Below are 12,894 nucleotides of genomic sequence, written 5' to 3'. Positions count from 1 at the left end.
TGAGAAGCTGAGGCGGGCGGATTGCTTGAGCCCAGCAGTTCAAAATCAGCCTGGGCCACGTGGCAAAATCCGGTTTCTTCAAAAAATACAAAAATTAGCTGGGCATGGTGGCGTGTGCCTGTAGTCTCAGCTACTCGGGAGGCTTAAGCAGGAGGATCGCTTGAGCCCAAGAGTTTGAGGCTGTAGTGAGCCACTGCACTCCAGACTCGGTAACAGAGCGAGACCCTGTCTCAAGAAAAGCCAAAACAAATCTCCAAAAGCTCCTAGAACTGTACTACTGTCACCACCAACATCATTCTCCTCCTCCTTGTCATCAGCCACAACAGCTGCAGGGAAGCGGAATTAGCAGGGTGATTGAGCACTGTAGCCTGGGACTCGCACCCACGTGCTCTGGCGTTCTTGCTTTCCCAGTGACTACCTGTGTAGGTAATTTTAGACCATTCACTTTAACTCTTGCAGCCGCAGTTTACTCATCTGTGCAATGGGGTGATACTCCAGAGTGATACCAACTATCTCACTGGAGTGGCTGGAGGATTAGATGTGAAGCACATCAGGTGCTTTATCACAGCACATGGGCACACTGGGTCAAGGGGAGCTATCCATTGACTTCAGTGGTAACTGCCCTGCTTTTCCAAGTGCTTGACTTTCTGGGAGTCATTCCTTCTCTTTCAGCCTAAGTTCGCACCTCTGTAGAATAAGGCCACCTATCGCACACGGTTTGTGGTGGGGATCCAATTGAAGAGAGGCTGAGAGTATGTCACCAAGTGTGAAGTGCCGCATGGGCACAGAGGTTGGCTTTAGAGTAGTCCTCACCAACTCACTACTTAAGCACAAGGCAGTGAGCTAGGTGCTGCTGGAAAGCACTGCATTGCTTTGACATATTCTACAAGTGTGTTCACTTACTTTTGTGATGGGAAACTGGATTCCTGGCTTAGGAAATATGTAGCTCCTTTCTTACTTCCTTCTTTTCTTTATTCTTTACCTTGCCCCCAAGATTTTGTTGGAGGTCAAAAAACAATACTCCCAAATGAAAGCAAAAGTTTTCCTTTGACCTCTTGCCCTCCTGTTTTTTATTTCCGTTCTACCTGGAGGCTAGGCATAGGATCTAGAATCCCTCTTCCCGAAGATGGGTCATAGCGACTAGGACCCCCCTTTCCCCAAAGCCAGCCATAAAACCTAAATATCTGACTCAAATTTTCCCTCTGTCCTGTCTGTGTTAAAAACTGGTTATAAAGAGATTATCTGACCAATGTGGTTTGATTGTAGTCATAAGACCCCTTTCCAGAATGTCCGGTCCCACACCCAGAAGGAAGGAACGCTGCTCAGAGAGGCCAAGGAGGAGCTAGGCCTTGCTGGGGTTTTTCACTCAGTCAATTAGTGTTAAGTCAGACCCTTTCTGTCCAATCCTATTTCTATATAGCTGTCCATACTTTGTTGAACATAAGCATAAAAATAAACAATTTTCCTTGTATCTTTGGCACTTAATTCTTAAGGCTCCCATGGATACACGTTAAATACATTTGTATGCCTTTTCTCTAATTAATTTGTCTTTTTCGACTTGATTTTTTAGTGAACCTTCAGTAGACTGTTGCCCTCAAATGAAAAACTGTATCAAGATTTGTTTGCCTCCTTTCCAAGAGAAGCACATTTATAACCACTTCCTATATTGATTTTACTAAAACAGGAACATGTATCCCTGGACGGCTTCTGCATACAACATTTACACTGTACACACTCACCTGTGCTGCACTGCTGCTGTTCCATGCCTGCATGCTCTTATCCACGTGTCATGGGTGCATGTCTCAGCCCATCACTTCACTGCTAAGAGTAAAGTCATATTCTCTCCCCTGTTCATCCCTAATATGATTTTCCACCTTTGCTTCTCCTTAAAATCTTAAACCTATTTGGATTACACAGCACCCCTTGTCAGAAGTGGGTCTGTCCGGAGGCAGGAGATAGGGTGGTCTGATTTAAGGCAGCCTCTGAGAGCAATGACAGGCTGCCATTTTGTTTTGCTATTCTTGGGTTTACCAGTTATTTCCGAGTGCTCAGGGTTGTCCACGTGGGCTCCAAGGTGTTGAGAGCCCAGATACGGTCATTTTATAGAGTCCCATGAAGGATGGGGGTGAGAAAACCATTGGTACAGTGAAGAATCAAGTTTTTGAGAAATAATTTTTATAAATAATTTTCTTTAACAACTGCTATGGCATGGTGGATTGAAAGAGGATTTGGGCATAGAACTTAGAGACAAAAGCCCCAAGTTTGATTCTAGGTTGTGCCAACTTCTAATAAAATGACCTTGAACATGGCATTTCATCTCTTTGGAGCCTCAGTTTTCTTATTGGAAAAATGGGTTACATTTCAACAACTGACTTGAGAGTTCACAACGAACTTGCAAGGTTCCGTGATAGCTCTAAGTATGTTTCATGAAATGGAATATACTTCATAAAGATGAGCCATCACTATTACTTCTCCTGAGAGTTGTGGCTGGGACCATATTTCCCATCCCTACTTTACCTTGTATTTAACTAGACTTCTGGATGAATTTTTTGACAAGGTGATTAGTCACTTAATTACATTATATAATTAGTTCAGACTGATCCCGGAGAATGAGTGTGAAATTTGGATTATATATAAGCATTTGAAACCAATCATGCTTTTATTACTCTTAACTATATAACTTAGAATACAGTTATGCAAGCAAATGGGCAGTATCTGTTTTACTAAATAGAGGTCCCAAAAGGCTCCACTTGAGGCCTCCAAAATGTGCATTTATAACTAATTAGGACCCCACTAAGATAAATTGATTTTACCTTTGTAAAGTGATACATGTTGCTCCTGCTTACTCTTTTGTTCTCCAGGCTAGTTTATTGCATCTTTTTAGTATCTTGAAATCAACGTGGGCACACAGGCACCATCTGCAGATCTGTTGACTTATATTAGACATATTATTTTAGACTTACAGTAGGCATGCATTCTGTGATACAAGGCATTTCAAAGTAGAGGGTCTGAGGCAAGGACATTCTCATTTCCTGTTTTAGTGGAAGATCTATGACAGTTGCTTTATTTTGGTTTTTATTGCCTACCATATATGTTTTTCCTTTTCTCCCCCTCTGGCTATGCCTTGAAGAGGTGGCTAATTCACCGCCCATTCTATACCCAAAGCAAGAAAGCAGAAACATCCTCAATCTTTTTCTGCTAGTCCCTGGGCAAGATTTCCAGACACATTTTCCTGTTCTAAGGACAATCTCACATATATAAAACGTGTCAGTTGAATAAGAAAGATCTCCCTGCTCCAGGAAGGCAGAGTCGCCTATTATGGACTCAAGAAGGAAGCCAGACTGGAGATTCCCAGGCAGAAAAGCACCATCAGTCTTAATGCTGCTGTTTTGGCTGGCACAGTGGGTTGCTCAGATTTCGGCACTGGGAATTAACAACTTGGACGTCCACTCAGAGACCTAATTTGAAAGTTGGTAATTACAAAGACGACAGGTGGATAAATTTACAATGATGGGAAGAAACCAGCGTAAAAAGGCTGAGAATACTCAAAATCAGAATGCCTCTCCCTCTAAAGAGGATCACAGTTCCTCATCAACAGGGAACAAGGCTTGATGGAGAACAAGCGAATCCCATTAACAGAATCAGGCTTCAGAAGATGGATAATAAGAAACTTCTGTGAGTTAAAAGAACATGTTGTAGCCCAATGTAAAGAAACTAAGAACTTTGAAAAAAGGTTTGACGAAATCCTAATGAGAATAGACAACTTAGAGAGGAATATAAGTGAATTAATGGAACTGAAGAATACAGTACAGGAACTCCGAGAAGTATGCACAGGTTTAAACACTCGAATTGTTCAAGCACAAGAAAGGATATCAGAGGTCAAAGTCCAACTTAATGAAATAAAACGAGAAGACAAGAATAGAGAAAAAAGGATAAAAAGGAATGAGCAAAGTCTCCAAGAAATGTGGGACTATGTGAAAAGACCAAATTTACATTTGATAGGTGTACCTGAATGTGACGGAGAGAATGAATCCAAGCTGGAAAATACTCTTCAGGATATTATTCAGGAAAATTTTCCTAAACTAGCAAAACAGGTCAATATTCAACCCCAGGTAATACAGAGAACACCACAAAGATATTCCTCAAGAAGAGCAACCCCAAGGCACATAATCGTTAGATTCACCAGGGTTGAAATGAAGGAGAAAATACTAAGAGCATCTAGAGAGAAAGGTCAGATTACCCACAAAGGGAAGCCTATCAGACTTACAGCAGATCTCTCAGCAGAAACTCTACAAGCCAGAAGAGAGTGGGGAGCCAATATTCAACATCCTTAAAGAACAGAACTTTCAGCCCAGAATTTCATATCCAGCCAAACTAAGCTTCACGACTGAAGGAAAAATAAAATCTTTTATGAACAAGCAAGTACTCAGAGATTTTATTACCACCAGGCCGGCTTTACAAGAGCTTCTGAAAGAAGCATTGCACATAGAAAGAAACGACCAGTATTAGCCTTTCTAAAAATATACCAAAAAGTAAAGAGCATCAACATAAAGAAGAATTTACATCAATGAATGGATAAAACAGCCAGTTAACATCAAATGGCAGTAATCCTAAATGTAAATCGACTAAATCCCCCAATCAAAAGATACAGCCAAAACCCAACGGTATGCTACATCCAGACCCATTTCACATGCACGGATACACAAAGACTCAAAACAAAGTGATGGAGAAAGATTTACCAACCAAATGGAGAGCAAAAATAAATAAGTAAATGAAAAGCAGGAGTTGCAATGCTTGCATCTGATAAAATAGATTTTAAAGCAACAAAGATATAGTGGTAAAAGGATCAATGCAACAATAAGAGCTAACGATCCTAACACCCAGATACATAAGACCTATAAAGAGATTTAGACTCAACGAGACAGAAAATTAATAAGGATATCCAGGACTTGAACTCAGATCCGGAACAAGTAAACTTAATAAACATTTATAGAGCTCTCCACTTTAAATACACAAAATATACATTCTTGTCAGTACCACATCACACCTACTCATAGGTTTAAATGAAATATTGATTGGCCATTATTAATACCCATTTTTAGAATAAAGCAACATTTCCGTTCTCTCTCCCTCTTTTTCTTCCTTTCTTCCTCTCCTTCACTCCTTTTTTTCTTTCCTTCTCTCCTTAAAAAAAAAAAAGAATTTGTCTTTCTAAGAGAAACTGACGGAAAAAAAAAAGATCTCCCTAAATTGCATTAGATTTGTGCAAACACACCTTAAAACAGAACTGGGTTCAGCCGTATTCCTTGTCTACTTAAGAGGTCTCCTCTCCCCAAGACAAATGCAACAATATTTCTCTTTTATAAATGCAATGGACCCATGATGTTTAAATGGAAGCAGAGTAAAATAGTTTTCAAGCACCATCCTGTTAATGGGGTGAGTATATAATTATACAGAACAACCCCTGAACGCACTCACTGTCTACAGCCACTGCAGACCAGCACCTGTAACTGTTTGCAACTAACAATGCAGCACATGATCTGAGCTGCAGTGGCAAAGCCCTGGTTTGATTCCCAGCAGGGACATGGGAAGACACAGCGACCGGTCAGCTGAGAATCAGGCTCCATTTTATGCAGTCACACCTGTTGGGGACCAGGGGATATTGTTGACAAGTGAGAGATCCAGGTGATCAAAGCTTAACATTAAAAAAAACCCCAAACATAGCAGTTTCATTGTTCAGGATGGAAAACGTTTTAAAGCACACTACACATTTCTTTACTTGGTCAACAGGGTTCACTGAACAGGACTTGACTTTCCCGATGATGTAGGGTTATCTTCATGAACATTATTCATCCCACTGAGCTGAAAATACCACAGTCTTCCAAAGACCACTCAGGTGGGGAAGGTTTGACTGGCCTCATCCTGAGTGCCCCCATCTGCTAGAACATTCCTGGATGTTCTGCTTCTCTGCTGTCTGACTTAACCTGTGATCTTCAGGGCTTATTGCCACTTTAATTTATGTCACCATTCTTAACCTGCGATACCTATCTTGTCTAGTCTCTTTTCTTTCACCTACTTTTTTTTCTACCCAGCTTTTGATGATCACAAATGTTCTGAAATACACAAGAAGGTATTGAAAATAGTAAGCACCAGTGTTATAAACTACCTAGAGTTAACAAATGTTTCTTTTTATATTTTTCTTTTTTGCGCTCGCGCGCTCTCTCTCTCTCTCTCTCTCTCTATATATATATATATATATATTTTTTTTTTTTTTTTTGAGACGGAGTCTTACTCTGTCACCCAGGCTGGAGTGCAGTGGTGTGATCTCGGCTCCCTGTAACCTGTCTCCTGGGTCCTTGCAATTCTCTTGCCTCGGCCTCCTGAGTAGCTGTGATTATGGGTGCATGCCACCATGCCCAGCTAATTTTTTGTATTTTAGTAGAGACGGGGTTTCACCATGTTGCCCAGGCTGGTCTCAAACTCCTGATCTCAGGCAGTCCACCCGCCTCAGCCTCCCAAAGTGCTGGGATTACAGGCATGAACCACTGCGCCCGGCTGCTTTTTATATTTTATATATGGCTCCAGCAATCTTTGCCTTACACAGGTATTTTCAAAGACAATATGTCTTTTTTTTCTTCACTTTTGTTTTTTCTCTCTCTCTGGCAGTGGGGAGGGGAAGGTTATGTTTAGGTTTACAACCTCTTCCAGTAGTTAGTTCAACTGCTAGATGTCTAAGCTGTCTAAGCATTAGGTAAGTTGGTTCTTACTATTTAATGTGATTATATTGGAAATTTCAGTGAGAGTAATAGGAAGCCGTAATAGTAAAATATAGGAACACCTCCTAAATATCAAAGTGGATAAATTCCCTTTGGGACAAACTACACCAGATACTCAATCTTGGAAACTTTCTTTTTTGGGGATTTATAGCCCAGAATCAGATATCAGTCTGGAAAAGAATGTTCTCTTCAAGTTTTACCACCTCAAAGTTAACAATGCAGTATAATGAATATCACAATTTTTCAGAGTAATCTAAGCATCAAATGAATGAATAAGTAAGTAAATAAAGAAGGGAAAACTCTCCTCATACCAATTAATAAATGCAGAAGCGATAATAAGATTAGAAAAATCATTTTCAACCATCATTATAATAATGAATTCAGATAAGAATCATCAATTAGGGCCAGGCATGGTGGCTCACACCTATAATCCCAGCACTTTGGGAGGTCGAGGTGGACAGATCACCTGAGGTTGGGAGTTTGATACCAGCCAGACCAACATGGAGAAACCTTGTCTCTACTAAAAATACAAAATTAGCTGGGCGTGGTGGTGCATGCCTGTAATCCCAGCTACTTGGGAGGCTGAGGCAGGAGAATTGCTTGAACCCAGGAGGCGGAGGTTGTGGTGAGCAGAGATCCCGCCATTGCACTCCAGTCTGGACAACAAAAGCGAAACTCTGTCTTAAAAAAAAAAAAAAAAAGAATCATCAATTAGTACTAAAACTTGTGGGTGACAGTTTGATCTAGTACAAGATAATAAAAGTTACAGGCCAGGCACGGTGGCTCACACCTGTAATCCCAGCACTTTGGGAGCCCAAGGCAGGCAGATCATGAGGTCAAGAGTTGGAGACAAGCCTGGCCAACATGGTGAAACCCTGTCTCTACGAAAAAGACATAAATTAGCCGGGCGTGGTGGCAGGTGCCTGTAATTCCAGCTACTCAGGAGGCTGAGGAGGAGAATCACCTGAACCCAGGAGGAGGAGGAGGTTGCAGTGAGCCGAGATCGTGCCATTCCACTCCAGCCTGGGCGACAAGAGCAAGATACCATCTCAAAAAAAACAAAAAACGAAACAAAACAAAACAAAAAAACAGTTACAAAGTGACTTTCCACAAATTGCTTTTTAATTATATAAAGGAATAGTAGAAGCTTTTGAGTGAATTTGGAGAACATCACCTTAACCAAGAGTCGAAGTTCATTTTGCCATTGAAGGGATAAACTAACATCATGTACTTCTTGATGTGTTACACTGATAATACAAAGTCACTCATGTTGTTCTTCCCAAAATGTGTAACATCAATCTAATCATAACAGAACATCAGAGAAACCCAAATTGAGAGATTTCTATAAAATATCTGACCAGTACTCCTCAAAACTATCAATGTTGTGAAAGCTGAAAAAGGGCTGAGGAATATTCCAGATTTAAATAGACCAAAGAGGCATGACAACTAAATGCAAAATGGGATCTTTCAGTGCATCTTGTTCTAGAAAAAATGTATATATAAAAGACATTTTGAGGATAATAGGCATACTATGGATATAAACTGTAGATGAGATAATGGAAATGCATCAATGCATACTTTTCTGATTTTGTTACTTGTATAATAATTGTATAAGAAAATGCCCTTGTTATTAGAAAATACACATTGAAGTACTTAGGAGCAAACCTGCGTTATTATGGTAGTTGGCTTTCATATGGTTTAGAAAAAAATCATATACATTTGTGTGTGTATTTGTGTAGAGACAGAGAGAACATGTGCATATAGCAAAGAGAAAGTAACTACAGTAAAATGTTAACAACTAGTGAATCTGGGTTAAGGGTGCGGAAGACTACTCTTGCAACGTTTTTGGAAGTATGAAATTATTTCAAAATCTAAGGTAAAAATAAAAAGCACCACGGAATTATTGTATGATTCACTGAGCTTGAGGTGGGGGACAAAAAAGAAAGATTTCAAATTAAAGAATTGAGGGCAAAGCCCCAAAGTTAGTTTATGCCACAAAGTTGATATAAAACATGCTGAAATTTTAACATACCTGAACATAGAGATATTCGAAAGCAACTGGATCTCTCCTTAAAAGGTCAATTGGATCTTTTGGGACGAAGCTAATTCGGAAAAGACATCTCATCTTATGGGAGCTGGGCCTCTGTGTCACCTGGAAGAATAGACCAATCACATAAGAACCCTCCAGTGCTGACTGAGAAATGGCTGAGGGACACTGAAGCAGTCAACTTTCTTTGGACACTCAGGAAAAAAATCAGTGGATATTCTTTAGTATTTATCACAGATGCTCATTCCCTGAAAACTGCACATAACTTTGCCAGTTAGATTGGGTTCCCCAGAAGCAGACCCTGAGATGCGGGTTTGTGTGCAAGGGACTTACTAAGAAAACGCTCGCAGGAGAGGCTAGTAATGGAGTAGGGGAAGCAGGTCAGAAAAGAAGAGGAAGCTAAGCAAGGGTGCCTTCTCAGGGAAGCCCAGCAGAGAGTAGCTATACTCTGATCCTGCAGGGGACCCTGGAGTGGTAACCATACCACGGAGCTGCTGAGACCTGAGCCAAAGGAGCACTGATGAGTCACTTAGATCTGTCCCAGGGAATATGAGTTTCCCGGTTTGGACACGATGGGCTCCAGTAGTCTGAGGGCAGTCCTTGGAAGAAGATCTGTAGGTGCTGGCTGTTAGTGATAGCACCCCCAATCTATGTTGGGGAGTACAAAAAAAGGATCCAAAGGGACAGCAGAGAGATTGTCCAGTACAGTTTCTTATTGTATAACATCACTGTGTTTTTTCCAAATTAGACTCCAGACTGACTATTGCAATGAAAACATGATAGTGTCAACTTTGGATGACACCACATTGGAAAGTAGGAAGACAGAAGTTTTGGCCCATGCAGTACATCAGATTCTACAAGTTTCCAAACGACTCCAAACTTCTGATACCATGATGATATTGTTCCGCTTCTTCAAAGCAGCTTAAAATAGACACAGGTTCTTCAGGGTTAAGGACCATGGTTCGTTTCAGTTTTCCTTTTATATAGTATAATATGGTAACATACTAGAAGTTCATTTCTTAATTCCTTTTGCAACAAAAGGAAATCAATTAGTAAATAATAGGTGTTTAGTGAACACTTGAATAGAAGACATTGGACTCTAAGAAAGAAGGCAAGAGCTCATCAATTTCCCTTCAATGCATCAACAAAACGAAATGAAAACCATGCAGCATAAACCAGCATAGTTGTGTGTAACTACTCTTATGCAGGGGACAAATCTGGCAATGTAAAAATGTTTGTGAGCTGCAATTAAAAAATTTAAAATAAAATGGCTTTGAGTCCCATGGTGTGTGTGTGCACATGCATGTTTTTACAGTTTGCTAACTTTGTTGAACAGAAGAATTCCAATGGAAAAAAACACCCTACTTTTACATATACGAGCATCCTGAGTAGTCATACCAGCTTTCTGGCTGTGGAAAGGCCTGCAAAGCTGAGTGGACTCATGAGACCTGAGGGCTATGAGCTGCTCATCACCGGCTGATGGGAAAGCAAACCAGAAATAAAGAAATAGGGGACTCTAAAAGGCCACCAGTGCTGGTCAGCCCTGCTGTTGTGTTTCACAGCAACTTCATGGGCTATTTTGCCAGAAGGTTTGCTCTGGTGTGTTAGAAACTCAGGAATCACTATATCTCTGACTCCTTTAATTACTGGTTAAAACTTTTCTTTCTGGAATTTTTCATAAGCCATCTTGAGTTTACTATCAGAAGGTTACACTAGTTTTGGAAAATGAATCAATGTAATGCAAAAAGGTGGTTTCAAGTTATTAGAAATGGCAGTCCATAAGAATAACATTCTCTAAGACAAACAGAAACGATTTCTTGGAAACTTTGAGTGGTATATAAATAAAATTTTATAGCAGAAGTTTAATATCAAACCACCAGAAATTAGGTAGAGTTACTTAAAAGTTCCATTGGGGGGTTTTCATGGAAATTAAATGTTTTAAAATGATTTTGTTATTGAAAAAGTTATAATTTCTTACTCTGCTTTTATCATGCCTATAAATATTTTAGAAATCGATTTTTTCATATGCATTGATTTCAAAGGCATATAGCTGGTTTCTTTCAGGATATTTAAATCCATTTTCTTTTCTAGAGATAATACTTGATTTTTAGCACTTTGCTTTTAGTTCTGATTCTATAATGAAAAATAAAGTTAAAGAAGGAATGATTGTTAGAAATTTCTTTTTGTTTCCTTCCAACATTTTAAAAGAAATGCAGTAATTGGAGTGAGAAGTTTTGTTTACTTAGCATCAGAAGAGACTTTTAAAGAATCTTTGTCCAACTAAATCAGCCTGAAGCTTTCCTATAAAGGCTATGTAGTAGACAAAAGTTTAGAGAGAAAGTAATACCAGAAAGATCAAAACGTTGTGGGGTGTTTCATTAGACTTGTAGTAACCGGCTGTCTGCCCGTATCCCCTTGGCATTTATTGCAATAAGCTGATGAGTATTTACGGCAAACCCCTGTGACCACTGAACAACACAAGGTGAGCCCGAATAACAAGAGAGCAGCCCACCATCAATAACAGAGTGCTGGCAGGCACATGCCCCAGCTCCCTCACCCCTCGGTGGGATACCTCTTAGGTTGTCCTACATTGTCTCCCAGTGCTCTCCAGTGGACTGAGTTCCAGTTGCCCACAGTGGAAACTGGCTTGATAATACATTCTTTTTTTTCTGAGACAAGATCTTACTTTGTCACCCAAGCTGGAGTGCAGTGGTGCGATCTTTGCTCACTGCAACCTCCACCTCCTGGTTCAAGCAATTCTCCTGCCTCAGCCTCCCTAGTATGTGGGATTACAGGCCCCTGCCACTGCACCTGGCTAAGTTTTGTAGTTTTAGTAGAGTTTCACCATGTTGGTCAGGCTGCTCTTGAACTCCTGACCTCAGGTGGTTCGCCTGCTTCGGCCTCCCAAAGTGCTGGGATTATAGGCTGGAGCCACTGCACCTGGCCAATAACACATTCTTTATTGGTTTCTCAATTTTTCTCATCTCTCTTCCCAATTCCTCTGCCAGTATTTCCAGAGATTTCTTCTCAAATAAACTACATGCATTCATATCCTTAAGTTCTGCTTCCGGGGAAACTCAGATCCAGACACTGACCTTTCACATGAGAGATCCTGTATATCAGGGGTTGTGCCCCTGTAACGAAGCATAAAATAAGTCATTTATTTACTTCCAAGAGTGTTTGGCACAGGTTAAAATAATAACCATTAGAAGTGATTTAAAATATCAATAGGTAGATTTAGACTCAATAGAGGCCAGGCATGGTGGCTCATTCCTGTAATCCCAGCACTTTGCAAGGCTAAAGTGGGAGGATTGTTTGAGCCCAGGAGTTCAAGCCTGCAGTGAGATATGATTATGTCACTGCACTACTCCAGTCTGGGCAACAGAGTGAGACTGTCTCAAAAAACCAAAAACTAAACCCCCCCCCCCAAAAAAAAATTATAGAAATAAGCCAAAAAAACCCTAAAAACAAACAAACAAAAAATTATAGAAAACTAGTAAATGATCCCTCAAGGATAATTTAGACTCAGATGCTAAAAGACCTATAGGGAAGTTTAGGTAGAAGAATATAAATCAACACAGATGGCAACTTCAAACTAATCTATCACAAAAAGTTGGACCGAATCAAGAGAATCGGGGATATCTGCAGGACCACCCAATGTATGGGGATACCAGCTTTTATATACAACAACCAAGAAGCACTTTAGTGTGACAACACTTTTTGCCACTCCATCCAGCTGGCAGCATCTGATGCTTCTCCTGCTGGTGTCCCCTCCTACCCCTCTCCCTAAAGTTCTGTCATCACTGATCTCTCCCATGGAAGAGGAATTTGTGGAAATCTCTTATACATTCAACAAAGACTCTGCTTGTGTCAGAAGAAAAGTCAGGGTGCTGTGCTGAATTCAGCAGCCGAGCAGCCTGCTTGTCTCCCCAGGGAACAGATGGGGGTGGCATCTTGGTAATCAGGAACTGGGACACATTGGTAGATCACATATTTATAGCGGGCAGGACTGGGGCAGAGATTTCAGGCTTCCAAAAATAGTCTTAAGTATGCACCCAGAATTTCAAACAA

The 12,894-nt window shown here is 40.5% G+C and overlaps 1 protein-coding gene across 18 annotated transcripts in view; it reads right to left on the bottom strand.

The window, feature by feature from the left end:
- Positions 1-12,894, bottom strand: part of FRMPD4 (FERM and PDZ domain containing 4) — a 908,838-nt gene that overhangs the window by 30,651 nt on the left and 865,293 nt on the right. For all 18 annotated transcript variants that reach the window (XM_078363746.1, XM_078363741.1, XM_078363745.1 and 15 more), the window contains one exon: positions 8,809-8,928. In XM_078363746.1, coding sequence (XP_078219872.1) covers positions 8,809-8,928 — 120 coding nt within the window. The remainder of the gene's footprint in view (positions 1-8,808; positions 8,929-12,894) is intronic.

The sequence above is a fragment of the Callithrix jacchus genome, chromosome X, assembly GCF_049354715.1.
Source record: "Callithrix jacchus isolate 240 chromosome X, calJac240_pri, whole genome shotgun sequence".
Classification (NCBI taxonomy): Eukaryota; Metazoa; Chordata; class Mammalia; order Primates; family Cebidae; genus Callithrix; species Callithrix jacchus.
This window is presented reverse-complemented; position numbering and strand designations above follow the sequence as displayed.